Source organism: Mesoplodon bidens (genome assembly GCF_964165515.1).
Source record: "Mesoplodon bidens genome assembly, chromosome: 11".
NCBI classification, from domain to species: domain Eukaryota; kingdom Metazoa; phylum Chordata; class Mammalia; order Artiodactyla; family Ziphiidae; genus Mesoplodon; species Mesoplodon bidens.
This window is the reverse complement of record NC_138167.1, coordinates 42,670,964-42,697,023: the sequence shown is the minus strand read 5'-3', so window position 1 is coordinate 42,697,023 and position 26,060 is coordinate 42,670,964. Positions and strand designations below refer to the sequence as shown.

Below are 26,060 nucleotides of genomic sequence, written 5' to 3'. Positions count from 1 at the left end.
CAGGCTTCTCATTGTGGTGGCTTCTCTTGTTGCAGAGCATGGGCTCTAGGCACGCGGGCCTCAGTAGTTGTAGCACACGGGCTCAGTAGTTCTGGCTCGTGGCTCTAGAGCACAGGCTCAGTAGTTGTGGTGCAGGCTCAGTAGTTGTGGCACATGGGCTTAGTGGCTCCGCAGCATGTGGAATCTTCCCGGACCAGGGATCGAACCCATGTCCCCTGCACTGGCAGGCAGATTTTTTTTTTTTAAATACATTTTTATTTTATTTATTTTTATTTTTGGCTGCGTTGGGTCTTCGTTGCTGTGCGCGGGCTTTCTCTGGTTGCAGTGAGTGGGGGCTACTCTTCGCTGCGGTGTGCAGGCTTCTCGTTGCAGTGGCTTCTCTTATTGCGGAGCATGGGCTCTAGGTGTGTGGGCTTCAGCAGTTGTGGCACGCAGGCTCTAGAGCGCAGGCTCAGTAGTTATGACAAACGGGCTTAGTTGCTCCGCAGCACGTGGGATCTTCCCAGGCCAGGGTTCGAATCCGTGTCCCCTGCATTGGCAGGCAGATTCTTAACCACTGCGCCACCAGGGAAGCCCCAAAATCAAATTTAATATAGAACTGACAAATACAGATTTTTATGTAAGGTGGAACTCCATAAACCAACATAAAATCCATAAAGGCAACTCATAAGGCTGGTGACTTACTCTAGGGGTTTCAAAAATGGAACTAATAAGGGGACTTCCTTGGTGACACAGTGGTTGAGAGTCCGCCTGCCAGTGCACGGGACACGGGTTTGATCCCTGGCCCGGGAAGATCCCACATGCCACAGAGCAACTAAGCCTGTGTGCCACAACTACTGAACCCACGTGCTGCAACTACTGAAGCTTGCGCGCCTAGAGCCCGTGCTCCACAACAAGAAAAGCCACCGCAATAAGAAGCCCGCGCACTGCAACGAAGAGTAGCTCCCGCTCGCCACAACTAGAGAAAGCCCCCACGAAGCAACCAAGACCCAATGCAGCAATAAATAAATAAATAAAAATTTTGGAACTAATAGGAAGAAAGTATTAGATCTTCTATTCATATTTCCTTTTTATCCCATTCATTCAAAAATTCCTTTTCTGTGTATACTTTATAACAGACATAACACTATAGTACTACATAATTTATACAAGTAAGCATACATATAAATGGAGGTAGTTGCTCAACTTTTTCTACCTGTCATTCTATTAGTAGACCACTGATACAATCTACACATTTCAGCACCACCAAGTTAACAGTAACTCCAGGAGAACACAAAACCCCACTAGTACAGCTTAGAATCCAAGAGCAAGAAACCTAGCAACTTTCACAGAAAGTCTAATTCGTGTCAACTAATAAGTGATTACAAGTACCTCTCTCTGCCCTTACTCTCCTTATACTTTTTTATTTTTTTTTAAAAGCTCATCAAACTTTAAAGGATCAGTTTTCAGCTTGGGCTAAATCAGCCTGGTTTGTCAAAGGTTCCCGGGATGTGACCAAAACATGACCGAAACATGTGATGGGAAAACTACTTGTGAAACCACAAATGTACAACTAATCGAGATATCCTCTTAATTCATCCTGAAAGAAACCACTCTTTTCTTCCAGGAAAATAATAACCTAAACACGAAACATTTATTAAGATTCCCAAGACACAACTTAAACCGGCTTCTGTGATTGAGTGTCACCCAGTGGTGAGACCAAGAGATGCAGGGTCCGTCCGCGATACGAAATGGGACAGAGGTAACCCTAACCTTGGAAACGTTCTCCCAAAATATTACAGCCCTGAGTGACTTGTCTCTTGGGTGGTGGAGGGCAGGGTTGGGGGAAGGCTGGCGGGCGGAGAACAGCGTTGAGAGAACTCGAAAAACTTTTCAATCTAGGGTATCTGTGCCTTCACTGCCTCTTAAGGTCTCCTAAACCTCAGGCCTCTAAGGGGAGGCCCATCTTCGGAGGGCTCTCCTCAGGTTTCCAAGTTTACCCCGGGGGCGTCACCCCACCTAGAAAAAGGGAGGGGAAGCATTTTCTAGATCAAGTTTGAGACCTAGACAGACAGAAATACACGAAGCTGCCATCATCTGCTACCGTGAATCTCAGCTTTGGACAAGAGACTGGAAAGCATTAACCCAGGGAAGAAAAAGGGGTCCCGGGCCCGGCACGGGTCCAAGAGGAGGGGACCACTGACGTAATGCAGTCTGACGAGAAAGGAAAAGAGAGCAGAACAGGTTGAAGGCACTTACACAACCCGATGGGAAAGTGGCGGACGACACCACAGTGGAGGAAGGAGCCGAATAACAAGTAAAGATACAGTAAAACCGTGAGGAGAAATGGGAAATTAGGGAAGGCGTAGTGGGGAAGAAAGGAGGCACAAAAGAACAGAACTACGGCGGGAGCCGGAAAACGAAGTGGAAGAGCCTGCAAGGAAAAGGCGCAAACCAGCCGGCAGAATTCAGTCTCCGGAAAAGTCCGACCCGGCCCTCCCCCGCTCACGGTACCTTCAGCTTATGGAGCTCCACCATTTCAGCCGCCATCTTGTTACCCCTTCACTCCGCCAGGCCCCCACCCGCTGCCTCCGCCTCCGCCTCCGCCTCCGCCTCCGAGAGCTCCCGCCTCGGCGCCGACAGCCACGGCCGGCCAATCGCTGTGGCTTTTACTCCCGCCTCCTACCATCAACTCTTTCCATTAGTCAATAGCTGGAGTCGCCCTCACTCCTCCAGGCGGCTTTCCCCACCTCTCTCAAAAGCTGGGACCTGGAGAAGGGCGGGTTCGGCACCTTCCGAAGGACGGAAATGGTGACCAATTGTGCCCGGTGGCAGACCGCCAGCCAATGGGTGGTGGCGACGCTGACTCCGCTTCACCAATAGGGAGAGCGCAGATGGGCCGGGGCTGCTGCTTCCCGGAGACCGCAGGTGTAGAAGCAAGCGCTGCGCCCCAAGCGGGACGGGTTTCCGAAGCTGGCAGGTAGGGTTACGGGAGACTGGGAAGCGGTACTGAGGAAAAATGGTGGGAAGTGAAAGGTGGGGGGTGGGGGGTGGAGCGGCGGCGAACGACAGACCGAGAGAGGGGCGAAGACGACAGCCCTGAGGGGAGCCGACGAAGGAAGGAGAGGGAGCCTGGGGGAGCAAGGGGCGGATTCAGCACTAGGGTTTAGGGAATTTTAGGTAGAGGGCGGGCCAGAGCTGCTTCCTAACCAGGCGTCATCAACTTTAGGGCGAGCACGATCTTAAAACGGCCAAGTTCCGACGATCAGAGCCGCCCTGGAGTCGGGACTAGGGCTCCATCTCTCGAGACGCTCAGCTCACGTCCCTTCCTAGTTCAGTGCAAAAGCCCTGGGCACATTCTTGCAGCACCCCACGCTTGAGAGGAAGAATTAGGATGCTGCCTGCTTACATGCCAAGGAGATGACACAGGAGGGGCAAGCCCCAGAGGAAAAGGTGGGGTTAGAATAGATTAGAAAAGGTAGCTTTACTCCCTCAACCTTCCTTAGTGGTTCCTTGATGGTTTCCCATGACCCTCTTATGGAGTTTTGGGTGTACCTAATGTCTTCATGGTTCCTTATTAACTTCCTCAGGAAGGTAAAGTGACATACTTCTGTTTCCCTTGCTCCTTGAAGCGCGCCAAGCCTATTCTTACTCCTTCAAGTTACAGTTGAACTGTCAGAAGAAAGATTACCATAGTGTGTCTCTAAGATGTAGAGAGGACTCTTCTTGCCTTCTAAGTTTTTTTTCCTCCAAGTCTTCAGTTTTTCCTTTGTGCATGATGGGGAAGTTCTCTCATTCCCAATAGAGTCCGGGGGATTTGGGCTATTCAGGGGACAACTTCGAAGAACTCAAAGAGGGGTTGAGAGGAAATTAAGCTGGACTCCTGCCTGATCCCCCGCTGTGGTAGGATGAATGTGGGGGTGGCACACAGCGAAGTGAACCCCAACACTCGAGTGATGAATAGCCGGGGCATCTGGCTGGCCTACATCATCTTGGTAGGACTGCTGCATGTGGTCCTACTCAGCATCCCCTTCTTCAGCATTCCTGTTGTCTGGACCCTGACCAACGTCATCCATAACTTGGTGAGCACTAAACCATAACCTTTTACCCACTCCAGGCTTTTCCCAACCAAAAACAAAATAAAATCACCAATTATTTGGGGATTTCTGTCTTCCTTTTGGGATCTTAGCATACTTCTTGAGCTGAAGGACTGCTTCCTGCCCCCCTCACACTGCCCCCTTCCCTCCTCCCAGGCTATGTATGTCTTTCTACATACGGTGAAAGGGACACCCTTTGAGACCCCTGACCAAGGAAAGGCTCGGCTACTGACACACTGGGAACAGATGGACTACGGGCTCCAATTTACCTCTTCCCGAAAATTCCTCAGCATCTCTCCCATTGTACTGTGAGTCCAGGGGGAGATACGGGAGATGCTTCAAAAGCCAGGTACAAAGGTCCACAGGGAATCTTTAAAAAAGCAGACTTCTACTCACTTAGACTCTGTGAAGATATGATATACTAGGTCTAAATCTAGAGAGAACAGTAAAAAGTAGAAGGCAGTAATCAAGCATTACTTGCTGCCTCCTTGGTGGTAGGGGAATGGAGATGGGACTGAGAAAAGATAAAACACCAAGTAAAAGAAATTATTTTACACTTCCAAAAGAAGTGAATAAATAAAGGCAGAACTGATGTGAATCTGTAAGAACTGTGAGAAGTGGAAGCAAAAAGGATTCTAACAGTCATGCAGGCTGAAACTGCTTCAGCTGTCATTTGCCACCTGTCATTAACAATAAAAAAAAAAACACAGGGCTTCCCTGGTGGCGCAGTGGTTGGGAGTCCGCCTGCCGATGCAGGGGACACGGGTTCGTGCCCTGGTCCGGGAGGATCCCACATGCTGCGGAGCGGCTGGGCCCGTGGGCCATGGCCGCTGGGTCTGCGCATCCGGAGCCTGTGCTCCGCAGCGGGAGGGGCCACAGCAGTGAGAGGCCCGCGTACCGCAAAAAAACCACAAACTAATTTATAAATCTCCAGTTAAAGGTGCTATCCGATTATCTCCCCAACCCCAAAGTAAATACTGTTAATATAGCTGGAATATTTTCAGATATCCTAGAACTGCATGCAGTAAAACTGGTCATTTAAAATAGAAGAGGGGCCTCCCTGGTGGCGCAGTGGTTGGGAGTCCGCCTGCCGATGCAGGGGATACGGGTTCGTGCCCCGGTCTGGGAGGGTCCCATATGCCGCGGAGCGGCTGGGCCCGTGGGCCATGGCCGCTGGGCCTGCGCGTCCGGAGCCTGTGCTCCGCGGCGGGAGGGGCCACGGCAGTGAGAGGCCCGCATACCGCAAAAAGGAAAAAAAAAAAAAAATTAAAAATAAATAAATAAATAAATAAAATAAAATAAAATAGAAGAGAAAGTTGCTGGAAAGGCCTGAATATGGATAGGGAAGGCCAACTTCACTCAACCTATTTCTTCTCTCCCCAGCTACCTCCTGGCCAGCTTCTACACCAAGTATGATGCTGCTCATTTCCTCATCAACACAGCCTCACTGCTTAGTGTACTGCTGCCCAAGTTGCCCCAATTCCATGGGGTCCGTCTCTTTGGCATCAACAAATACTGAGGGCTGGGGCTGGGGACGTTGGAACAAAGGGCTGTAACATCCCTCCTTTTTCTATACTGTCTTCTATATCTTGAAAGCCTGAGAACTATGTTTCCCAAACTCCCAGTGGAAACTCAAACTTTCCCAAATTTTCATTGGAAAATGGGGTTCCCTGGGCCCAGCCCTGCTAGGAGCAGGTTTCTTTGACTGAGGAAAGACAGGTGAGGTAAGGGGCAAATCACTCTCCACAGCAGGAAGCCATGTTTGGGCAGCTTTTTGGTTGATTAAGTTTTTCCATATCATCCACTTCCACCACCTTCCATCCAGCTCTGTTTTACTGTGTATTTTCCTTATAATAAAGATAATTATTTTCAGATATGGCTACAGTTTGGTCAGCAGGAAGGGTAGGGAGGTGTCTTCATGAGGCTGGGGAAGAAAGACGCAATAATGACTTACAGAACTACAGAATTTCTCTAAGGTTTTTTTGTCCCCTCTCCCTTGGTCCAGTAGGAGGTGCCCTTCACTCTCAGCTAACACTTAGGAGGGAGAAGATTCTCAAATGAAAAAAACGGGCTCCAGCTATATGGGCAAAGAAGAGAGGGAAGATACAGGTTGCCAGTTATGTATTTATAGAAAGATAATCCCCTGGCTTTAAATAGATATATACATACAAATATGAACAAACTTAAAAAAATACAAACCCTTAGATCATAAGGGGGCTGCCAGGAGCCCCTCTATCCTTCCCCCTCACCCAAGGGCAGAGAGCATGAATCTGTTTTTTAAAAATTATTAGTTTTGGCCATCCCTGCAGCAACAACCACGAAGTTGGGTGATTACCCACAAGGTGAGAGTTCCCACTCTCTGAACTCTATGTATCTCCTATAATTAGGGTTACATGCTTTCTCGTTGTTTTTACTAGTATACTGGGGCAAAGGAGGGGGCTCCGTCCTGAAATGGGTCAAGAAATAATACAGACACGTTTAAAAAGAGGGAGGAAAGTGTCATCTGCTGTAGAAGCAAAAGACGAGACAAAGGCATACAGACCCCAGGGAATTACCCAGTTCCCACACTACTATGGGAGATATCGTCCAGCCCAGGTCCAGGCCCTAGGTTCTTTGTTCTAGCCACCCCCTTTTTCTTTGGTATTGTCAGAAGACAAGATTCAGTTCCTGGGTGCTGGTGGAGGAGGGAAAGTGGTTCCAGGGCTTCCTATAAGTACTGAGTGAACAATTTGAGCTTAAAATTTTCCCTTTTTTAAATATTCAAAAATAAACAAATCAAACTCCATCCTGTGCTGTACACAGCCCTTTTGACTCCCTGACATTGATTTGAGGAAAGAGAGGGGGTGTCAACGTTGGAAAGGCCTCCTCACTTTCTTCCGCCGCTTCGGTTTGGCTTCTCCCTTGGGTACTGTGCTGTTGGGCTTGGAGGCTGCAGTGGCCCCAGGGCCCGACTGAGGAGCTGCAAAGAAGTTCCCGTTGGACATCTGGCCTGGGGGTACTTGAAAGATCCGGCTCAAGAAATCCTGAAGGTCGGCAGGAGGGGCATCTGGGGTAGCCCTGACAGGAAAACAGAAGACATGATGAAGCAAGAGATATTGGAGTCAAATGGTTACCTATGTTACCTATTTACACCTATTTTAAAGATATACTGAGTCAGTTCCCAAACTTCTTATAGGGTGAGACACCTACATGTCCTAAACAGCATGTCATGAAACCATGTTCAGAACTAGAATAGTGGATAGATTATTGAGAGGAATACCACCAACCTCTGCCGCCCACTGGTGCCTGCCATCCGTGAACCAAATGAGATGTGATAGGGGACTCTGTGGGTATCTGGGGAGATTCCCACACGCTGGCATCCAGCCCACTCTGCAAGCATGAGAGATAATTAGCCAAAATATCACAGTTTGGGCTGTGATATCACAGATGGGCTGGATATATGAGCCCATACTTCCAGAGGACAGAAGTATACCTGTGATGTCATACACCTTTCCATCCATCAGCGCAAAGTAGGTGATCTTGAGGCCCAACATGCTTGACTCTGCCCAAAAGTCTCCTTCCTCAGCAGGATGCAGCCTATTACACTCAGCACAGTATCTGGCACTCTTAGGTTCCCGATCCATTTCGAACCTCCTGCAATCCAACAAAAGGACAGTTCCTTAATAATCTATCAAGCTTACCTAGAGCATTGCTGTAGTCTCCATTACTGACATCTCATCATTACTGACAAATATGGTTACTGACTCAGTTGTTACAAATGCCTACGTACACCCTGCCCTCAACCTTCTATCTTAAAGCTAGAACTATTATCTTTTCTTGCTAATTCAAATCCTCAATCTCTTAACAATATGGCAAAAGTAGAAACCTCAGGGTCTTGTTACTTACCATCTGGATCCCACAACTACCGACAATACAAGGAAGGTTTTTAGCTACCCAATCCCTAAACTGTGGCTGTCCCACTCCTGTCCTATTTAAATCATACCTATGCTTTCCCTGGCATCGGCTGCACATCATAGTATTCATTGCTTCTTTGAGGTCGTCCTGCAGCTTGGACAGAAACTCATTCACTGACCGGCTCAGCTCATTCTCTGCCATTCGCTTCCTGAGAGAAAAAAGGCTTTGTAAGTCAGAGGGTATTGAGTGAGGGACAAAGGGAGACAGATCTATTGGCTTCTTGAGGCTCCTGGCCAGCTAGACAAGCCACCTCAGTTCTCTCTGCCTCAGAGAGCCTCCATCCACAAGTCCGATGATCTCTGCTATTGAAGATTATTCATTTACCCCACCTGACAATTTCCTAGCTCCAACTTACATCTCATATTCCTTCCGTCTTTCAGGGTTGCTGACAATGTCCCAAGCTGCCCGCAAAACCTTGAAGGCCTCCTCAGCCCGGGGATGATTATTTTTGTCAGGATGAACCTACCAAAACACAGATTTCATCACATATCCCCATTTTGGGTCAAAATAACCTCATATCAAAGTGTTCTCCTTCACCACCCTCTTGAAGACTCAATATAGCTTAATGGTTAACTGCTGTGGCTCTGCAGACAGATCTGGGTTTAAGTCCCAGCTCTGTCACTTATTAGCTGTATGACGTAGAATATTTTATCTATCATGGATTGTTGGGAGTATTAAATGAGAATACACATGAAGCATATGGCACAGAATCTGGCACTATGGCGATCTGCCATCCCAGTGTGCCTGGGGTTGTCTCAGTTTTAGCACTGAAATTTCATGTCTCAGGAAACCTTTCAATCCCAGGCAAGCAGGGATGGTTGGTTTAGTATGTGTGTGCCTACCTGGCACACACATACTAAACCCTCATATTTTAACTTTATTGTCAGTCATAAAGTTAAGAGTTCCAACATACTCAAACTCTATTTTCTAACTAGGAAATTCTCATATCTACTCAAGACTTCCTACAGTAGTTTGCCTTTCTGTCCCAGGAGTGAAATATTGATAACATACCACGATCCTCACAGGCTTTTTATCCACTTTTCAGCCTTTTCTCCAAGACAAATAATATCCTCACTTTCTATAGCTTCCTGATTGTTCCCATCCACATACCCCAAAAACAGAGATAAAGCTAGTCTCTTGACTGAGGCCAAATAAACAGAATGCTATTAAATCTCTCACATTCCCAAACTTACAGAATGTGGGTAATGGTCAATTTAGGGCCTAATAAAGGCAGTGAGAGGTTGTATAAAAGAAGCTCACAGGGACTTGCCTGGTGTTCCGGTGGTTAAGACTGCGCTTCCAACACAAGGGGTGCGGGTTCAATCGCTGGTCGGGGAACTAAGATGCCATATGCCGTGTAGCATGGCCAAAAAAGCCCACAGATACTCTGGCCCAGAACAAGAGGGAGAACTCTGGATAGTAGGGCAGGTCTACTGAGGATCAGGGAACTTTACTACATATAGCTCTACTTCAAGAAAGTAAGTTGAAAATGAGAATTTTTGAATGATACTCCCCAAGAGAGGATGTCTGCTAAAAGACATGAAGGTGAGAAAAGAGCTCTACCATTAGTAACAATTTGAGTGTGAACACTGTTCCCCAGTCTCAGAATATCCCAGGCCATCCACTAAGGGGCATACATTTCCCACCAAACTATTGATAATTTAGTCATCTGGTAAGTTTAAAGGCCTGGTACTTTATTGTGCCTTGAATGGTTAATGGAAACTTTGGTTGCTCACTCCCCTTTAGTGTCATGCAACCATTGAGATAATTTACACACTGTGATATTTTACCAGTCAAGTTCCATACACTCAAATAGGCCTCCAATGCAATTTACACACATTACTTATATTCATAATAGCTTTACTTGTATAGAAATAGCATATCTAAAAATAGCATCTGAATAGCTACTTCTAAAAGCAATTTGATTGCATGCTTGTATTAAACCATTTCCCTCGAGCATGATGTCAAAACTCCCACCTATACCCCCTTACCAGTAAAAGCAACCATATTTTCATGTATGACATGAAAATGTACGTACATGCCTCTCCAAGATTTATGTCCCATTCTCCTTCCCTTTCCCACTCTGGGTTGTTGGTCTTGAAACAGCTGTTTTCTCTCACCTGGTCCTGGAATAATCACTCACACGTACTCCCTGAATGTTCCCACACTAGTCCACTTTTGCCTCACTGGGACAGACAGTTGGATTTCCCTGTATTCAAGAAACCCTCATTTGTTTAGGAGAGAACTGCCAGGCTTTCTGACTAGGTCTCTTCTCCACCCTACTCAGAGGGATTTCACCTGGATATTCCAGGGTGAGTGAGTCCAACACTGTCTAATACACCAGGTTCATTGATTTTCATTAAGAAAAAGAATCTCATGATAAAAAACTTTAAGGGAAAGTCAGATCCCATAGTAAAGGGGGGGAAAGTCTTTATGACTCTTTCCTAAGAATTAAAGATGCTCTTCGTCTTCAAGTTGACTTTCTACTCTGCCTTCCCTTTATTCCACTCTCCCAAAAATTGTAATAGAAAATAAAATATGGGAACAAAGAACTGGAAACAGAGGGGAAGGGTACTCACCATCACTGCCAGCTGCCTATAGGCCTTCTTCAGTTCAACATCTGATGCTGTGGCTTCAACCCCCAACACATGAAAAGGGTTTAGCTCATCCTCAGGAACCCCAGCCATGGTCAACAGTCGAGCCACTTCCTCTTCAGGCTGGCAGTAGCGACCACTAGCTACAGGTGCATTCCCCTGCCTACTGGTCCTCTGCTTAACCCAGGGCAACTCCAGCCAAGCCCACTGAACTATTCTTACCAGCTGCTGCCACGGCCTGCTCTCTCTCAGCAGAATCAGGCACCGCTGCCAGGTGGGAGAAGCTAGCCAAGAGAAGAGCCAGGTGGCTTTACCCCTCCAGCCTAACCGGTCACTCAGTCCTACCAGAAACCGCCAGCCCAACTGTAGACAGCCCAACAAAAGGGCCAGAGCCAGGAGCAGCAAAGCACCCAGTAGCCTAAGAAAACGGGTGAACAGCCCTGCCCCATAGCAAAACCCTTGGCTCAGAAACTGGAACATCACCTGGGCCCTGCCCCCCAGCCGCCCTGCCCAGACTCCCACCCAGACCCAAAAAAGGTCCAGATCACTGCCTTTCAGCTGCCTGCATGCATAGATGAGATGGCCACAAGTTTCCACGTACTCCCCCACTAACACCAGCAGTTCGATCAGCCACCAGAAGCCAGCCTGTCCAAGCTGACACAGTTCCTCTGCCCCCCACAATCCCAGTCCTCTGCGCTTATCTGCCTGACTCCGTTTCCGACCCAGCCGATGTCGACCAGGGGACCTGGGATCTCTGCGTCCACCCTCCCGAGTATCCTCCTTGGCTGGAACGCGGTGCCGTTGTCTCCGGGGTGCAGGTTTCTTTCCACTGGGCACACGTGAAAAATCACTGGGAAACTTAAGAGGTTCCTCCTCATCATATTCCTCTTCCAACTCTTCATCTTCCCCCAAAGCTGGAGAGGTACAATGGTGGCAAAAGTTGCTAGAAGAGCTATCTCCTCCCTCAGAGTAAGGCCTTTCAGGGATTCCAGGGGTTCCCTGGCAGTTACAAGCAGGTGGAATGGAAAGAAAAGAAGGGTTCCCATCCTCCTGGTACCCAGCCTCATTCTCTCTTGAGAGTTCCTGGTCCACTCCTGACTCTTCTGAAGATGCCTCACTCTGACAAGGGTCCTCTCCATCCCTAGGGGGTCCTGGACCCCTTGGAGGGCCATGGCTTGGATCTGACCAGTGGGCTGGATTTGGGGGCTGTGTGTACTTAGGACTAGAGCGCTCTGTGAGGCAGCGGGTACCATTAGGAGCAGGCCCAGCTGAGTCCCTGAGTCCTGAGAATGAAAGTATTTCAGGGTCCACAGAGGGTCCTAAAGTCCTGAGGGAGGCACCACCACTGTGGTGGGCTCCACACAACCCTCCTTCTCCGGGGTGCTTCTGGGCCATGACCCCAGGGCTTCCTGAGGATTTTAGGTCACAGCCATCATGGTAAGTTCTGTTGCCTGTAACAAAGGTATCAAGGTGGGGATGATCAAGGATAGGACCAAGAGAGAGGTTACATAATCTTAAATTGGGGAGATATATTTAACGGACCCACCTCCCTTGTTTTCCCGAGTTCTTTTGGGCATTCATTACCCCAGCAATAAAGCCAATACTACACTAACGACAACCCTGCTCCCTCCCTCCTCCTCCAAATCCCCTTATTTTTTTCTTTCCCCAGAAGCTATAATGCTGAACCAGGGAAAAAAAGAGGTACCACAAGGGGTGTGGTCCTGGGGTCACTCTTGGGAAAAAGGGAAAGACGACCGGAAAGGGGGCCGCAGACAGCCAGAAAAGGGTGGGGACCGTGCGGTCCTTAAGGAAAATCTGGGGGCGGAGCTTGTGGTTGCCCCTGACAGAGACAACCGCGAACCCTCGGGCTGGGTAGAGGGGACCAAGGTAACGTACCGAAGAGCGGCGGTAACTCCTCCCCCTCGAGCAGCTGGGCCGAAGGCCAGGGGGAGCTACGAGAGCAGCTCCCCCGGCTCCGCCTCCCGTTCACTCCCCTTCCGTCCCCGCCGCGGCCGCCGACCTGGGGCTACTTCCACTTCCAGGGTCACCGGGGAAGACACGGGAAGGAAAAGTAAAAGCGGTTGGCGGAGGCGCGAGCCAGTGCTGCAAGCGCGGAGTCGAACCAGTGGGGGCGGTCCTGAGGAAGCACTGGCCCCGCCCCTTAAAGGGCTGTCTGCTGCCGCCCTCCGCGTGCTGAAGTGGGGTCCCCGAAGGTTGCGCCACAGGAAGCGAAGCAAGTGGGCGCTGCAGCAGTGCCTGCGGACTGGGGGCAGATTCTCAAGTTCCTCTGGCTGTATTCTTGGGCTTGTGCCGAGACCGGGAGATAGAGGAAAGCCACCGAGCCAGTCTTTTTCCCTTGCAGTCAAAACCAGGGAGCGTAGGGGAGCCACCGCACTGATCCCTTGCTGTAATGAGGACAGAGGGCCTTTTGTATCATGCGGGGGTGGAGCGGAGGGGAGGACGCCCCGGGCCTGGCCCCGCCCTGGCCCTCCTACGCTGCCCCTTTCTTCCCACCGACCCTCGCCACCCACCCCGCCACCGCGCCTGACCCAGCTGGCGAACTGCCCCGTATAACTGTAGCTCCCACGGCCCGGATCCGCGCCTCTGGGTGCAGCTCTCAGTCCCCGTCACGAACCGGGACCGGAGGACTGAGAGCGTGGCTCCACTGGGCTTAGGACCCGAGAGGAGTGCCCAAAAACACTGCACTCATCTGCATGCTGCTTTGCATCTCGTTTGCATACCAAGCTGTTCGGTCGACGTTGACAAGCGCCCCCGCCCCCACTCAGACCCGGCTTGGGTACCCTCTCTGTCGGTCCCCTCCTCTGCACACGCCTCTCCGTTAGTCCCCCTTCCAGACCCCGTCTTTGCTCCGCAAGCTTTTCTACCCATGAACCCCTCGTCGGCGCCCCCAGACCAGTAAGAGCACCTTCCCGGGGTCCCCGATCCCGACCACCAAGTTCTCCAGAAGACAATACTCCAATTCTCTGGGAAGTGGAAGAAACCAAGCCGGAGTAGGGGGGCGCTGGGACACCAATAGGGGTTTTGAAAGCTTCTAGTTGTTGAGTCAATGCCTAAGTATTCAGAGACCTTTCCCCAAACCTCTTGTGGTTCCCCCAAGACCGTTCCCTGCTATGGAAGGGGGTCTCTGATCCCAGCCTAGAGCCGTAGGCAAACTGGGTCCCCCCACACACAGGGAAAAGAGTTGGAGGGTCCCGCCCCGTGATGTCACCCCCCCCACCCTGTCCCCTTCCTCCACCCCACCCCCCCGCCCCCAAGCTGGTTGCTTTTAGCTCACGGGGCTTGGGCTACGACTTGCAAGAGTTTAGGGGGCAACGAACAGAGTGGCCCTGCGGGTACCCACGCCCGACAGCCGCGTGAACGCCTAGGACTCCGGGCAGGGATGCAGCTGGGGGTCTAGGGAAGCACATCTACCCCCTCCTCTCCTCAGCCCTGACAGGGTGGTGAGTAGTTAACACCCCCTCCCCAACCTCTCCTTGTTTAGAGTCCCCAGACTTCCAAGCGGATTGAGGAGAGAAACCCCAGGGATTGCCCAAGCCAACTCTCCTGCTTGTTAAGACCTTGAGGTCCAAAAGAAGACAGCTGAAGGGAAGTGCCTGCACCCACCCTACCCCACTCCCATAGTGCCCCCACTGCCAGCCCCTCCTTGGTGTCCTCCTTTCAGGAACTGAGATCATATCCCACTGGCAGCCCTGGCACCCCAGGGGAAAGGGAGAGGTAGGAAAAGTCCCACCAGTGTCCTGAGGGGAGGAGCAAAATACTACCAGGATGTGAGATGTTGTCTGTGGGCAAGGTGCCTGCTTAGTCCGTGAGGGATCGTGGGAGTTGGACTGTGGCTGAACGCCCCTTCCCCCAATAACTCCTCCACCTGAAGCCAAGGCTTCAAAACCCTGATAAAGTGTGGCTTTCTGTCTCTACTTGATTCTTTGTCCCAAACTCTTGGTGTCTGATTTTTCCCCCTCTTCCTTCTCTTGGGCTGGGGCAACTGTCGGGAGACCCCCACCGTGATTCATTCTCTCCCCTTCCTCCTCCTTCTCCTCCCTCTATTAAGTCCATTCTTCCCAGTCCAGTGTGATAATTTTGAGTCCCAGCTGCAGATGGGGCAAGCTTTCTTTTCGGCTGGAACAAGCTGCTGAGTCTTTAGCCTCCAGTCTCACTAGTACCCCTGGGCCCCTCCCTCCACAGACCGAGGACTTTCTACTGCTCCCGCCCCACCCTGAAAAGCCAGGGGACAAAGACTCATTACCTTTATAAGATTTGAAGTTCTACTTAATGTCCTTGTTTCAGAGGGTGATAAAGAGACAGCTGGCTCCCCTTAACCTGGTCCTGTAGGTTTCTTCAGTTACCCCAGCAGGGCTAAACTCCGTCCTGAAATTGGCCTTTCTTTAAAAGAAATAGAGGTACAGAGTCCTCAAGATTCATGGGCACCTGAGTTCCTGCCCCCTACCCCCTTGCAGGTTTCCCAGCCCCCTCAGGACATTCATGGATGGATGAGAGGAGCTGACACTGACCTCCCTCTCTGTGACCACCTTCTCTTCGGCCATGGAGGAAGCCTTGCTGCCCCTGGCCATGACCTCTGACCCCAGGCCCTTTAATCAACAACTCCCAGAGCCTCCAGACCCAAGATGTGTCTTGGAACCCCAGGACAATCCTGAATTGGCACCCGCCCTGGTGTGTGCTCTTTGCTGCTGCTTTGGAATCATCTACTGCTGCTTCGGTGAGGGCAGGGCCAGGGTTCTGGGGGGCAGCTGCCCGAGACTGTCACCCTCAAGGATGATGCCAACTTTCTCCTTTGCTCCTGAGCCACCTCTCCTCCTCTGTCAGGGGATGCCTACCTTCAGTGTGGCTGATCTGCTCTTGCCAGCTCTTTTTCATCCCCCATGCCCACACCCTCCAGCTCTGAGCCCTGGCAACTATCATTTGCCCTCCCCTTGCCTCCTACCTCAGAATTCCATTCCCAAATTACCCTCTATGCTTAAGGCTTCTTCACCCTTCCCCAATAACCTGAACCAGCCTGTGCCGATTTCTTCCCGTCTACCATGCCTGAAAGGACGAAACCTTGTTTCTGTACTTTTTCCCCTCAATGCATCCGTCTTACCGTCTTACCTCCTGATTTGCTCTCCCATCCCCTCTCAGTTCCTGAAAAGTCCCTACCCTCCCTAGATGATCCCTTTCTGCCCTTTGCCTTGAGGTCCCTGTGTGTGCTGCTCCTGCCTTCTGCTCCTCTGGTCAGCCATTCCTCTCCCTTCTGATTCATCAGAGCCATCCCTGGAGACCTCTTTCTGCCTCTCAGTGCCTCCTGCCTCCCTTCCCAGGCTACCGCTGCTTCAAGGCAGTGATGTTTCTCTCCGGCCTGCTATCAGGAGCCCTGGTGATCTTCCTGCTGTGCCACAAGGAGCGTGTGCTAGAGACACAGCTGAGCCTGGAGGTGAGCGCGGGCATTGCGCTAGGCATCGGACTCCTCTGCGGCCTAGTCACCATGCTGGTTCGCAGTGTCGGTCTCTTCCTCACTGGTCTCCTGCTAGGCCTAACCCTGGGCGCCGGGGTCCTGCTGGGCACTGAGCCCATCTACCAACCACCTTCAGCCTGGGTGCCGGCCGGGGGGCTGGTGGGGCTGGCACTGCTGGGAGCCCTGCTCACACTTCGGTGGCCACGTCCATTCACAGTTCTGGGCACAGCCCTGCTGGGTGCTGCGGTGCTGGTGGCCTGTGCTGACTACTTCCTGGAGGGGCTGGCACTGGGCAGTCGGCTGGGCCAGCGCTTGCAGGCACTTCCAGCCTTGCCTCCTCTCTGCTGGTATAGCTGGGTCTTGCTGGGGACCTGGCCAGCCCTGGGGGCCCTTGGGGCCCTGGCCCAGTGGAAGCTCATGGATGAGGAACGTGGAGGCCACACCAATGGTGAGTTACTGCCATGGTACAGAAAGCAGCCAACCTGTGCCTTCTCTTGTCCCTGGTTCCCAGACTTGAGGAGGGGAAGGGGGAAAATCCACTTGAGGCAAAAGGCAGAGGTGTCTAAGGTGAATGGGGCAGGGCTTTGAAGACAGAGTTGGAGGAGCCAAAGTTCTGGGTAAGAATGAGAAGAATCATTGTCGGGGGTGGGCAGGGAAGAGTTACTGGGGACTGATATGGAAGGAAAGGAAGATGTCAGGGAAGTCCAGAAGGAAAGGGTAGGAGGATTACAAAGAAAAGTTTCTTTAGAATAACTGGAGGGGGAATGAGATTTGAGAGAGACGTAACAGGGAGACTGAATGGGTTTCTCTAGAGTATGAGTGTATTTGGGGGTGGGTTTCAGAGTCTAAAGAGGCCTCCCTGAGTCTGTATTGCCCCCTCCCAAGCAGTGGTCTTGAGCCACCAGCGAAGGCATCTCCAACTCCTTCGGATCCGTCAGCAAGAGGCTAAGTGGCACCGGACCTCCCCTGGGGTGGGGCTCTGTGAGGGCAGCTACCGGCGCCCGCTCCACCCCAGCGCCCGGAGCCCTGCTGACAGTCTGGCTCCAGTGAGTGGAGGGGTAGGGGGTGCTCAGGGGCATGGGAGAGAGGGCACATGGGGATGCTCAGGGTGGAGGGGGGCTCTGACCCAGGCCCTTTCTTCTGCCCTCTCTGCCCTGTGCCCCTCCAGAGCTATCTCCAGAGCCTTCGAGAGCGCCAGCTGGGACCAGGCACCCAGGCCACAGCTCCCCACACTGTCCTGGACCTGGATTCTGACTGTGGTTCCACTGTACCCCTCACCACACCTTCTGGTTCCACCCGGACCTGAGCCTAAACCTCCACTGATGCCCTCACCCCTAGCAAGGGCCTGGGAACACTAGGTGGGCAGGGCCTGGGCCCACAGGATCCAACACAAACTTCCCCACCTCTTGGGGATAGAATCTGTGCTCCAACCCAGAGCAGCCCTGTAGGGATATGTTTTAGGTACAGATAGAGAAGAATCTTGTGGGGAAGGGAGAGGAATGGAAATATGAGTACCTACCTCTGTCCAATAATAGAGGTGCCCTGGTCCCTAGAGTAACTGACTCCCTAATTCCCTCCAAACCAAACCAAGGGGGACTGTTACCCAAATAACCTTCTATATACCCGTCTCAGTTTGCCTCACAATGGTAAAATAAGGGATTTTGTTTTTGTAGGACCTATAGAAAATCAGGAAGCCTCCTAAAGCACTTGATAGCTTTTTGATGGGGAGAAGGGCAACAGAGGAGCTCAAGGATCCCTAATCCCCAGGTCCCTCATTAGGGGGCAGTTGGGTTCCTGGTTAGCCTTTCCCTCTGGACCCCGTAGGCTCAAGCCCCCTTCTCCTACCTCAGTTGGGGGTACTGTCCTCCATGGTGCTTCCCTTTCCCTTCTTCTTAATGTGGGGAGGACCACAGGGCACTGCCTGGCTCAGCACCCACCTTCCCCCAAAGCTGGCTTCTTGCTCCAAGGAGAGATCATTGGCCCACATGCCAGAGTCTTGCCCTTTTGCCCAAAGGAGCCTGGTCTTCAGGGCTGCGTGGAAGACAAGTGCCTTCTCTGCCTCTCATTATAGGTGACACTAATCTCCTTAACCAGAACATTGTCCCAGCCACTAACCCATTCTAACTCTCCACTACCCCTGATTCTCCTGCCCAAAGTCTGTTTGTTCCCTGGTTCCCCAGACAGCATGAAGGAAGATATGTCCCTGCCCCGGGGAAGCAAGGTTATGATGGGAGGGAGCATGTGAATAAAATGGCATTGAACGTTGAATCAGGGAGTCCAGCCTCTACTGTTGCTGCTCTTTTCTTTCTTTGCACCCCAGAACAAAGGGTTAGCCGTACTGACAAGTCCTCTGTCCCTTAAAGATCTGATGACGGTACCTTTATCAGACTGGACTACTGTAGGAGCTGCACATGCACAGCCAGAGGAAGAGTTGTTCACTGCTCTCTCATGAACGTGAAGTTAACCTTTATGAAGCACAAATGCTCCAGGCACTTCACGTATAGTATTTCATTTAATGCAACAACCCTGCAGGATTGGTATTAACCTTATTTTGTGGATGGGAAATCCACGGCTTAATGAGGTTAATTAACTTGCCCAAAGTCATAAGCAAGTACATGTGATTCTCAAGGATTACAAAGCCATTGCTCATTTTACTGGCTATGCTGTTTTCTTGCACTTCATCTAGGAAGAACAGGACCCAGGCTTTCCCAGTTGTGGCCTCCTGTCAGCTAAAAGCCTGATGGCTGCCTTTCCTCTACCAGTGTCCTCCAGAGAGGTAGATGGGGAAGAAATGGATGGAGTTGGGGGCTGAGTTAGAGAGTCACTGCCCAGGAGGGAAAGAATACAGGGGAGTGGTGGCTGGAGCTGGGACATTTAGAGGTGTGAGGTCCATGGCTCATGCTCGTGCTGCAGCAGACGTTTGACTGAGGTCTTAGATCTCTGGGAGGGTGACGTTACCAGGGAATAAAAGGGTGGTGGAGGCTGTGGCTGAGAGGGTAATGTCCAAGATCGTATCTCTGGCTGAGCGGTCAGTGTTCAAAGTGATATCTATGGCCAAGGAAGTGGTATCCAAGGTTGTTCCTGTGGCTGAGGAAGTGGTGTCCCCATCTGATGGGGTGGTGTCTGGGGTCTGGGGACGACAGTGCATCCAGTTGTGGGCGATGTCTTTGGGGTAGCCTTTCTCTACTCGAAGCTGCCGATTGAGGCGCCAGTATTGTTTGCCCTTAAAGAAGTAGACGCGGCCGTCCCGCCAACTCGTGGCACCTGAGGGCTGGTCTGGCACTCCTGTAAACAACCCCTTGGTTGGTTTGGGGTAGCGGCTGAAATCAGTTGGGGCCAGCTCGTCCCACTGCCAGTAACCGGAGCCCTAGGTGTGGGGCAGACAGGGAGAAGAGGAGGATGAGCAGAGAGCTTAGGGACCCCCCAGAGGTCTACCCTCAGCCCACAGCAGCTGTAGAAGAACTCCCTTCAAGAGCAAGTCGGCTTCTCCGTGTGAGGTAGCCCGCCCCTCCTAAGAAGGGATTTGCCCTTGCTTTGAACTTTATACCTTAAAGAGGAACACCTTTTTGTTGAGAGGCCAATAGAGAGCAGCATCCAGGTTGGGTTCTACCCTATTCAGCTTCTTAGGGAAGCCAGGAGACATCTTGAAATTAACGTAGCGCCACACCTTGTCTCCTGCGAGCACGAAAGGAAAGAACAAGTCACCTGTGTCCCCAGGTGATAGCTTTCAGTTCTTCCATTCCACCACCTCAGAAACTTCTCATCCCTCCCTCCTTTTATGGATTCTCTGATTATAGGCCCTCCTCAGGTAACACACTGTAAACTAGTCCCCTCACCCTTAAAGAAGTGGATCCATTGCGTCCGAGGAGAGTAGACAGCAGCATCCAGGTTTCCTGGGAGCCCCTCCCAAAGGGCAGACACTTGGAACAAGGGACCCAGCCCTGAATCTGTCACGGTCCACACGTAGTTCCCCTTGAAAGCGTAGGTCTTCCCTCGGGGCCCTGAGAGCATAAGCATGTCAACAAGTCAACAAGACAGGGGCCAAATAAAGACTTGTGGGCATCTCAGGCAGACTAATCATTTGCTGTCCTCCCACAGGCTGATTCCTCAAAAATTCATTCCACGTTAATTCAAAGAGAAGATTAAGGGCAGAGAAGGAGGACCCAGTGTTCAGCCTCTCCTTTATTGTTCACAGCAAATCAGCCTTGGCCCAACAAAACAAAACAAAAGCCCTGCAGATAGCTGCTCCCCCTTGGGGACCTCCCCTCCTACCCCAGGTGGCTTCCAAGTTGTACTTCCATGCGGGTATAACACCCTCTCTAATAGACATTCCAGTTAAGACTGTTTTCTCCATCCTGCTGTATTTCCCGATGATTTTGCTGGCCCTCATAGGGTGGCAGCAGAGGTAAATTCCAGCCTGGCCCACCTTTAATTTGGTTCCGAATCCTCCCTCCCCATACCACATGCCTCCTTCCATGGCCACTAACCCCTGTCTGGTGGTTAACTGCCATTGCTCATGCTGAGTTCCCATGTCACTCCCATCTCAAGGTCAGCAGGCCACCCCACTGCCTGCCTACAGCCTAGAGGAGAAGGGTCTTACCCAGCATCATGGCGTCCAGTTCACCACTGCAGGGGTCTGGCATGGGACTGGGTTCCGTGGGCACTTGGGGTACAGTGGGGAGCTCCGTCTCTTCTTCCTCATCCTCTATCTCTGGGCTTTTCTTGCCTGCAAGATAACGTAATCCTGCTCAGGGAGAGAACTCAGAGCACTGGCCTCCCCACTCTTCTACTGTAAGTTCAGCTCAGAGGTCCCATAGAGAGGAAAAGGGAAACCTAGAGAGCTTTCCTTGGTGGGAGGAACGATCATATTGATATCAGCGGGAGACATGTTTTTAGTTTTGAGAGGCACTAGAAAGGGAGAAGGGGGTTTGCTGGAATGTTCATTCTTCATCTGCTAGAACAGGTATGAGGGGAGAGAGCTATGGCAGAAAGATTAGACCTGGAAGTGTCAGAAAAACAGCTCTTGGGAGTTCCCTGGTGGCCTAGTGGTTAGGATTCTGGGCTTCCACTGCAGCGGCCTCGTGGCCTGGGTTCAATCCCTGGTTGGAGAACTGAGATCCCACAAGCCACGTGGCGAGGCCAAAAAAAAAAGGAAAGAAAAACAGCTCCTGAAAATGAAGAAGGCCGAGTAACTGGGCAGGAGGAAGAGAAAGAAGCCAAGCCATTCCCCTCCATGAAGATTAGACCTGAAGAGATACTGGTCAGACTGACCTTCATGATCACTAGGGGAAAGGACTGACCATAGAGAGCCTGGATCCCAGCCACGTCATCCGGGTGCAGCTTGAAATGGGGCCGGTAGCCAGCATAGACAGGGGCCATGAGGGCCTGGGTGTATCGGGAGTGCCCAAGCCCCAGGGCATGGCCCAGTTCGTGGGCTGCAATGATGCGCAGGTTCACCCCCCGGTAGGTCTCCTCAGTCCAGAGCTCATCTTCATCAAAGTGCACACTGCCCAGCTCTGGGATGTCGGCATGGGCCAGGACCCGCCCTGGAAAAAGGCAAAGGTAGACAGGAAGGAGGTCAGAGTCTCCTAGGGTGGAGCATCCCCTGCTTGTTATAAACTCCAATTACTCCATTCCCTTAAAATTCCCCCATGTATATTCACTGTCTCTTGGATACCTCTCACTCCGTTCAGATTCTGCTGTCATCACTCCGTTCTCTCAGGGATGCCCATCACTCTGTCCCTTTACCTCCCAGCCACTCTGTCATCTCTGGCCCTGTCCTCTCTGAGGTATGCCTTGAGCAGAGGAACTTAAACCAATGAAGAAGGCATAAGCTTCAAAGAAGAGGCTTGGTAAGGCCCCAGGGAGGTGACATGCTGCTCCCCAAGGGAATATTAGAAGATGGTTAGAGAGTGTAGGGTGCAGTTGAGTATGGGGGTGGCCTGACATTAAGGTTCCAGAGTCACTGACTCAAGGGGACAGAGGTCTGTGAAGTGAGAGTCAAGAGCTGGTGCCTACCAGGCCCATCAAAGGTACTGGAGCAGTATGGGCTTTCGCGGCCATGGAAGGAGAGGCGGATATCAGCCCAGCCAGCCTTCACCTCCCGGAAGGTCAAGGGAACCACATTGCTCCAGTACTGGAAGGCTTGAAGCAGGGCTGCCCGGGCTGTGTAGGATGGGAGGGTGGAGGGCAGGTTCAAGATGCGGAAGGTCAGGTGCTTCTTTCTCCAGCGGCCTGGTTAATTGGACCAGAAAATAGATTAGAAGCACAGATACTTTTGCCAGCTCCGAAGAGTTCCCCTGAGTCTGGGCACTCACTTAGTAAAGCTGTGAAACAACCCCTCCAGGCAAATGATGATCAGTTAATTACCAGGTGACCATCCATTCAGCACTGAGCTTATCCAGGCTGTCCCAGTGCCACCTGTGCTCCACAGCCATGCCAACCCCTCCTCTCCCTCCCTTTCCCAGGCTCAGCCCTCACCCAGCAGCCGGTATTTAAGGGTCTTCTTGTTGAAGGGGTCCTCCAGACCACAACGGGGCTGCCTCATACGGGCCCTCGTGGCGTCATCTAGCTGACCTGAGACTGGCAGCTCAGATGCTTCCTGAAAAGCTCTAGAAACAGGGAGAGGGATGGGTCCAGCAGGGCAGGGGCATCTGGAATGACTGAGAACTGGGGTTAGCTCTTTGGTCCCCCGCTGCCCAAGGTGGTGGCTGAGAATGGCCCAAAAGCTCTGAAGCTGATGGGATCACTCCAGTATCCAGTCCTCGTAATTGGGACTTCCTCTTCTGTTCTGCGTAAAGGCAATACTCCAGCTTCACCTCCTGTGTTCATGCTCTTATTTGGGTAAAGTGCCATCTGGCGTTGCCTTCTTCCTCTACTGCAATTTCTAACCTCCTTCTGATCTAGGTAAGTGTCCTGCCTCCTGCTCTGGAGACTCTCCCACCACTGCTCCCACCTGAGGGCCTGTCCTCCTTTTGCTTTCTCCCCTCCTGGCTGGACCCGTCCCTCCCAGCCCAGCCTGCTCTGGGGCAGTTTCATCCATCAGGCGCCACAGGTACTGTGACTTTTCAAGGACCTGGGAACATATCTGAGAGTAGAAAGAAAAATGACCCACTAGATCCAAAATATGAAAACTTCAAAATAAAATAAATAAATCCTGTATTAAATGTCTATGAACGGCAACATCATGTCAACAACTCAGCTCCAACTCAACTCAACTCACAGTTTTACATATAAATTACACTTCATGTGGAATGTGACCAAATAATAATATTTTGGATATAACATGGCATGGAGCCTCCAAAGAAGTGCTTAGGGCCTAGGAAGATCCAGTGACTGTGCCCTCATCTTTGAATCCCCATCTCACCCCAGGCCCCACCACCCATTCCCTAGATCCCCAACGTGGACCTGGGTTAAGCAGAGGTGGGCCTGGGGACTGAAAGGGTTTAGAAGAGAGAAAGGAGACCTTGTGACCTTGACCCTGAAGGCATGCACCTTATGACCTCTCACCTCAGAGCCTCTGTGATAGCTTCTGGCCTGAAGTCATCAGGTCCTTCTAGAGGCTTCTGTAGGTACCCGTATTGCAACAAGTAATCCTATGATGAGGGTACGGGTCAGCAGAATAAAAGGAGGTTAGTCTCTGGGTGAAGCTCTAAGTGACCTAACAGCCCATAAGGACAGGAGGGGACAGACGTGGAAGGACTAAAGGAGAGGCACGTTAGGGGAGGAACAAGGGGAAGGAGTGGAGATGGGTAGGGGTGGATCATGGAATAGAGGAAGGAAGGGAAGGGAAGGCAGTTGTAGGTCAGAAGGGAGGCTTGGATGGGACCATGGAGCAGTTCCTCCATCCCCCCCGCAGCCTGGGTCTGACCTTTCCAGGGCACTCACCACTGCTGCCTCCTTCTCTCCAGGCCCCAGGGCCCAGCACGAGACTGTCACGGGGAGTAGGAAGACCAGCCACAGCCGCTGCCAGTTCATGGTCCCACAAGGCAAGAGCTCCAGAGGCTGTTTGTGCCCTCTGCCCTGAGATTTCTGGGAGCCTGGGGGAGCAGGGCTAGGTGGGGGGCTCTTCCCCTCAGTTATTTTCACTCTCTAGTCTCTGGTCCTCTTTATAAAACTTCAGAGGAGGGGAATTGGGGGGAGTGTCAGTAGGAGGTGACTCAGCCCAGAGATGTGTTGCAATTCACCATTAACCTCTGCCCTGCCAGAGAGCGGAAGTCAAGAAGAGCCTCCAACCCTGTCCCCCAGGGTCCTCTGCTGGAGACCGAAAGACTTTCCATATTGTCCTGGGGGTGGGTATCCTGGCAGGATCAGAGGCAGAATATCTGCAAAGACTAGGTATAGGGACCATGGCCATCCTCTGAAGCTGGACATTCCTGTGCCCCGTGACCCTTGGGTAGCAAACCCCTCGTCTGCGACCTTCATGTCTCCCTGTCTGCTCTAGGATAGGAAAAATAAAAATAAAACTAAGAGGTAGGAAGCAAGTTGCCTAGGTGCTTGGGTTTCAGGTGAAGGAATGAAGGATGAGATCTCAGTTTCTTTGCATCCAAGACCAAGTTGGGAATTCAGATGCTCTTGAAACCTACTTGTGTCTGCTTTAATAAAAAGTCATCATTTCAAGCATTTAATGTACCTGGAATGTGTGTATATGGCGGGGGGCGGGGGATAACAAGGATACAAAGAAGTAAAGGGCCAGAGCCTGCCCGCAGGGACATTACAGATAGGGTGAGACCAACACAAGCACCTGAAATGAGGGGAACCAGGGTGCCAGGCAGGGGGTGCCCCATCCTGAGGGCCATGGGGCTGTGGGAAGGCTCACAGAGGAGGCAGGCTTTGAGCTGGGCTGTGAAGGCTGGCTATGAGTTGGATGGAGTAAAAGAGTCCTGAGGAACAGGGATGGTGCAGGTCTTGAGCAAAAGTGCAGAGGGGAAAAAAGCCAGCTGTGCCCAGTGAGAGGTTCTGAGGCTGTGCTTCGTGCCTACTCCAGGCTAGGTCAGTGCTTCGGGTGCTGCTTAATATGTCTGTCAAATGAATGACCAGGCTGGGAGAGTGGCTGGGAGCCAAAGTTTAGAGACGGTCTTGAATGCTATGTAAGAAAGAAAAGAAAACCTTACAGTTAAAGAACTACTTTGTGTTAGGTGATTCATATATTATCTCATTTAATTCTCACTATCCTCCTCTGAGGGAGGAATTATTCTGACCTTTTTTTAAAATTTTATTTATTTATTTATGGCTGCGTTGGGTCTTTGTTGCTGCACATGGGCTTTCTCTAGTTGTGGTCAGTGGGGACTACTCTTTGTTGCAATGCACGGGCTTCTCATTGTGGTGGCTTCTCTTGTTGTGGAGCACAGGCTCTAGGAGCACGGGCTTCAGTAGTTGTGGCACGCGGGCTCAGTAGTTGTGGCTCGGGGACTCTAGAGTGCAGGCTCAGTAGTTGTGGCACACGGGCTTAGTTGCTCCGCGGCACGTGGAATCTTCCTGGACCAGGGATTGAACCCGTGTCCCCTGCATTGGCAGGCAGAGTCTTGACCACTGCACCACCAGGGCAGTCCCTCTGGCCAGTTTTTTAAGAGAAGAAATGGAGATTCAGAGAGGGAAACTTGACTAAGGACATGGAACTCCTAACTGGCCTGGCATACACTCAAATTCCTCTGCCAACTCCTAACCCGCACTCTTTCCATGCACCACGCTGACTCTTAGAGCTTTGTTCTCTAAGTGGTTAGGAGCCACTGAAGTTTCCACCATCACCTGTGCATCACACAACACTTACATACCATTCAAATGCACAGGAAAGTGGGGACAGGAATGGGGGAAGGGGTTACTGAACTCATGTTTTCAGTGGGAATCCAGTTCTGAGCCCTTCCCCACATCCCAGGCTGAAAGGCTGGCAGGCCACAGGGGAACCCTTCACACCCCAGGATGGAGGCGGGGGATCCTCCTGACTCATATTGTCGCCCTCAATGATGCTGG

The 26,060-nt window shown here is 51.5% G+C and overlaps 5 protein-coding genes across 15 annotated transcripts in view; 2 read left to right on the top strand and 3 right to left on the bottom strand.

Moving 5' to 3' along the window:
• SARNP (SAP domain containing ribonucleoprotein) overlaps window positions 1-2,586 on the bottom strand; it is a 52,948-nt gene extending 50,362 nt beyond the window's left edge. Inside the window, exon 1 of the mRNA XM_081249583.1 lies at window positions 2,494-2,586. Within this exon, the coding sequence (XP_081105709.1) occupies window positions 2,494-2,529 (36 nt within the window). The 5' untranslated portion in view covers window positions 2,530-2,586. The remainder of the gene's footprint in view (window positions 1-2,493) is intronic.
• Window positions 2,587-2,679: 93 nt separating this feature from the next.
• On the top strand, window positions 2,680-5,948 carry ORMDL2 (ORMDL sphingolipid biosynthesis regulator 2). Of its 4 annotated transcripts, none has more exons than XM_081249587.1 (4): window positions 2,680-2,959; window positions 3,887-4,061; window positions 4,233-4,425; window positions 5,460-5,578. In XM_081249587.1, exons 1-3 carry the CDS (start codon window positions 2,826-2,828, stop codon window positions 4,386-4,388), a joined length of 465 nt encoding a protein of 154 aa, XP_081105713.1. In that variant the 5' UTR covers window positions 2,680-2,825; the 3' UTR covers window positions 4,389-4,425; window positions 5,460-5,578. The 4 variants fall into 4 exon arrangements, with proteins under 4 accessions (XP_081105713.1, XP_081105715.1, XP_081105714.1 ...); XM_081249589.1 differs by having other exon boundaries at window positions 2,774-2,959; window positions 3,785-4,061; window positions 4,233-4,384; window positions 5,460-5,948; XM_081249588.1 differs by having other exon boundaries at window positions 2,774-2,959; window positions 3,570-4,061; window positions 4,233-4,384; window positions 5,460-5,948.
• A 232-nt stretch (window positions 5,949-6,180) lies between these two features.
• DNAJC14 (DnaJ heat shock protein family (Hsp40) member C14) lies at window positions 6,181-13,622 on the bottom strand. 4 transcript variants are annotated; one of them, XM_081249573.1, is made up of 8 exons: window positions 13,551-13,622; window positions 12,521-13,029; window positions 10,610-12,075; window positions 8,386-8,492; window positions 8,059-8,178; window positions 7,549-7,709; window positions 7,343-7,445; window positions 6,181-7,133 (listed from the first exon to the last, which is right to left on the bottom strand). In XM_081249573.1, exons 3-8 carry the CDS (start codon window positions 12,017-12,019, stop codon window positions 6,923-6,925), a joined length of 2,112 nt encoding a protein of 703 aa, XP_081105699.1. In that variant the 5' UTR covers window positions 12,020-12,075; window positions 12,521-13,029; window positions 13,551-13,622; the 3' UTR covers window positions 6,181-6,922. The 4 variants fall into 4 exon arrangements, with proteins under 4 accessions (XP_081105699.1, XP_081105701.1, XP_081105700.1 ...); XM_081249575.1 differs by lacking the exon at window positions 13,551-13,622 and adding an exon at window positions 13,426-13,475; XM_081249574.1 differs by lacking the exon at window positions 13,551-13,622 and having other exon boundaries at window positions 12,521-13,119.
• A 266-nt stretch (window positions 13,623-13,888) lies between these two features.
• LOC308625438 (transmembrane protein 198-like) lies at window positions 13,889-18,434 on the top strand. 4 transcript variants are annotated; one of them, XM_081249581.1, is made up of 6 exons: window positions 13,889-14,085; window positions 15,100-15,359; window positions 15,903-16,070; window positions 16,309-16,539; window positions 16,977-17,137; window positions 17,260-18,434. In XM_081249581.1, the coding sequence occupies exons 2-6, from the start codon at window positions 15,185-15,187 to the stop codon at window positions 17,395-17,397; spliced, it is 873 nt and encodes a 290-aa protein (XP_081105707.1). In that variant the 5' UTR covers window positions 13,889-14,085; window positions 15,100-15,184; the 3' UTR covers window positions 17,398-18,434. The 4 variants fall into 4 exon arrangements, with proteins under 4 accessions (XP_081105707.1, XP_081105706.1, XP_081105705.1 ...); XM_081249580.1 differs by having other exon boundaries at window positions 15,958-16,539; window positions 16,980-17,137; XM_081249579.1 differs by having other exon boundaries at window positions 15,958-16,539.
• Window positions 18,435-18,540: 106 nt separating this feature from the next.
• Window positions 18,541-24,343, bottom strand: MMP19 (matrix metallopeptidase 19). 2 transcript variants are annotated; one of them, XM_081249577.1, is made up of 9 exons: window positions 23,979-24,343; window positions 23,601-23,686; window positions 22,572-22,702; window positions 22,110-22,325; window positions 21,392-21,637; window positions 20,692-20,817; window positions 19,928-20,092; window positions 19,639-19,766; window positions 18,541-19,458 (listed from the first exon to the last, which is right to left on the bottom strand). In XM_081249577.1, exons 1-9 carry the CDS (start codon window positions 24,066-24,068, stop codon window positions 19,024-19,026), a joined length of 1,623 nt encoding a protein of 540 aa, XP_081105703.1. In that variant the 5' UTR covers window positions 24,069-24,343; the 3' UTR covers window positions 18,541-19,023. The 2 variants fall into 2 exon arrangements, with proteins under 2 accessions (XP_081105703.1, XP_081105704.1); XM_081249578.1 differs by having other exon boundaries at window positions 23,982-24,342.
• Between the last annotated feature and the right edge of the window lie 1,717 nt (window positions 24,344-26,060).

Coding starts and splice junctions, on each gene's coding strand:
- LOC308625438 (XM_081249579.1), top strand. CDS start 15,185: ATGGAGGAAGCCTTGCTGCCCCTGGCCATGACCTCTGACCCCAGGCCC. Junction 15,360..15,957: donor AATCATCTACTGCTGCTTCG/GTGAGGGCAGGG, acceptor CTCCCTTCCCAG/GCTACCGCTGCTTCAAGGCA. Junction 17,138..17,259: donor CTGCTGACAGTCTGGCTCCA/GTGAGTGGAGGG, acceptor GTGCCCCTCCAG/AGCTATCTCCAGAGCCTTCG.
- MMP19 (XM_081249577.1), bottom strand. CDS start 24,068: ATGAACTGGCAGCGGCTGTGGCTGGTCTTCCTACTCCCCGTGACAGTC. Junction 20,093..20,691: donor ACTGGACGCCATGATGCTGG/GTAAGACCCTTC, acceptor TTATGCTCTCAG/GGCCCCGAGGGAAGACCTAC. Junction 19,767..19,927: donor ATGGATCCACTTCTTTAAGG/GTGAGGGGACTA, acceptor TCGTGCTCGCAG/GAGACAAGGTGTGGCGCTAC.
- DNAJC14 (XM_081249573.1), bottom strand. CDS start 12,019: ATGGCCCAGAAGCACCCCGGAGAAGGAGGGTTGTGTGGAGCCCACCAC. Junction 8,179..8,385: donor AGACGGAAGGAATATGAGAT/GTAAGTTGGAGC, acceptor TTTTTCTCTCAG/GAAGCGAATGGCAGAGAATG. Junction 7,446..7,548: donor AAAGGTGTATGACATCACAG/GTATACTTCTGT, acceptor TCATGCTTGCAG/AGTGGGCTGGATGCCAGCGT.
- ORMDL2 (XM_081249590.1), top strand. CDS start 2,826: ATGGGTGGTGGCGACGCTGACTCCGCTTCACCAATAGGGAGAGCGCAG. Junction 2,960..3,886: donor CGGGTTTCCGAAGCTGGCAG/GTAGGGTTACGG, acceptor CCGCTGTGGTAG/GATGAATGTGGGGGTGGCAC. Junction 4,062..4,232: donor CCAACGTCATCCATAACTTG/GTGAGCACTAAA, acceptor CCCTCCTCCCAG/GCTATGTATGTCTTTCTACA.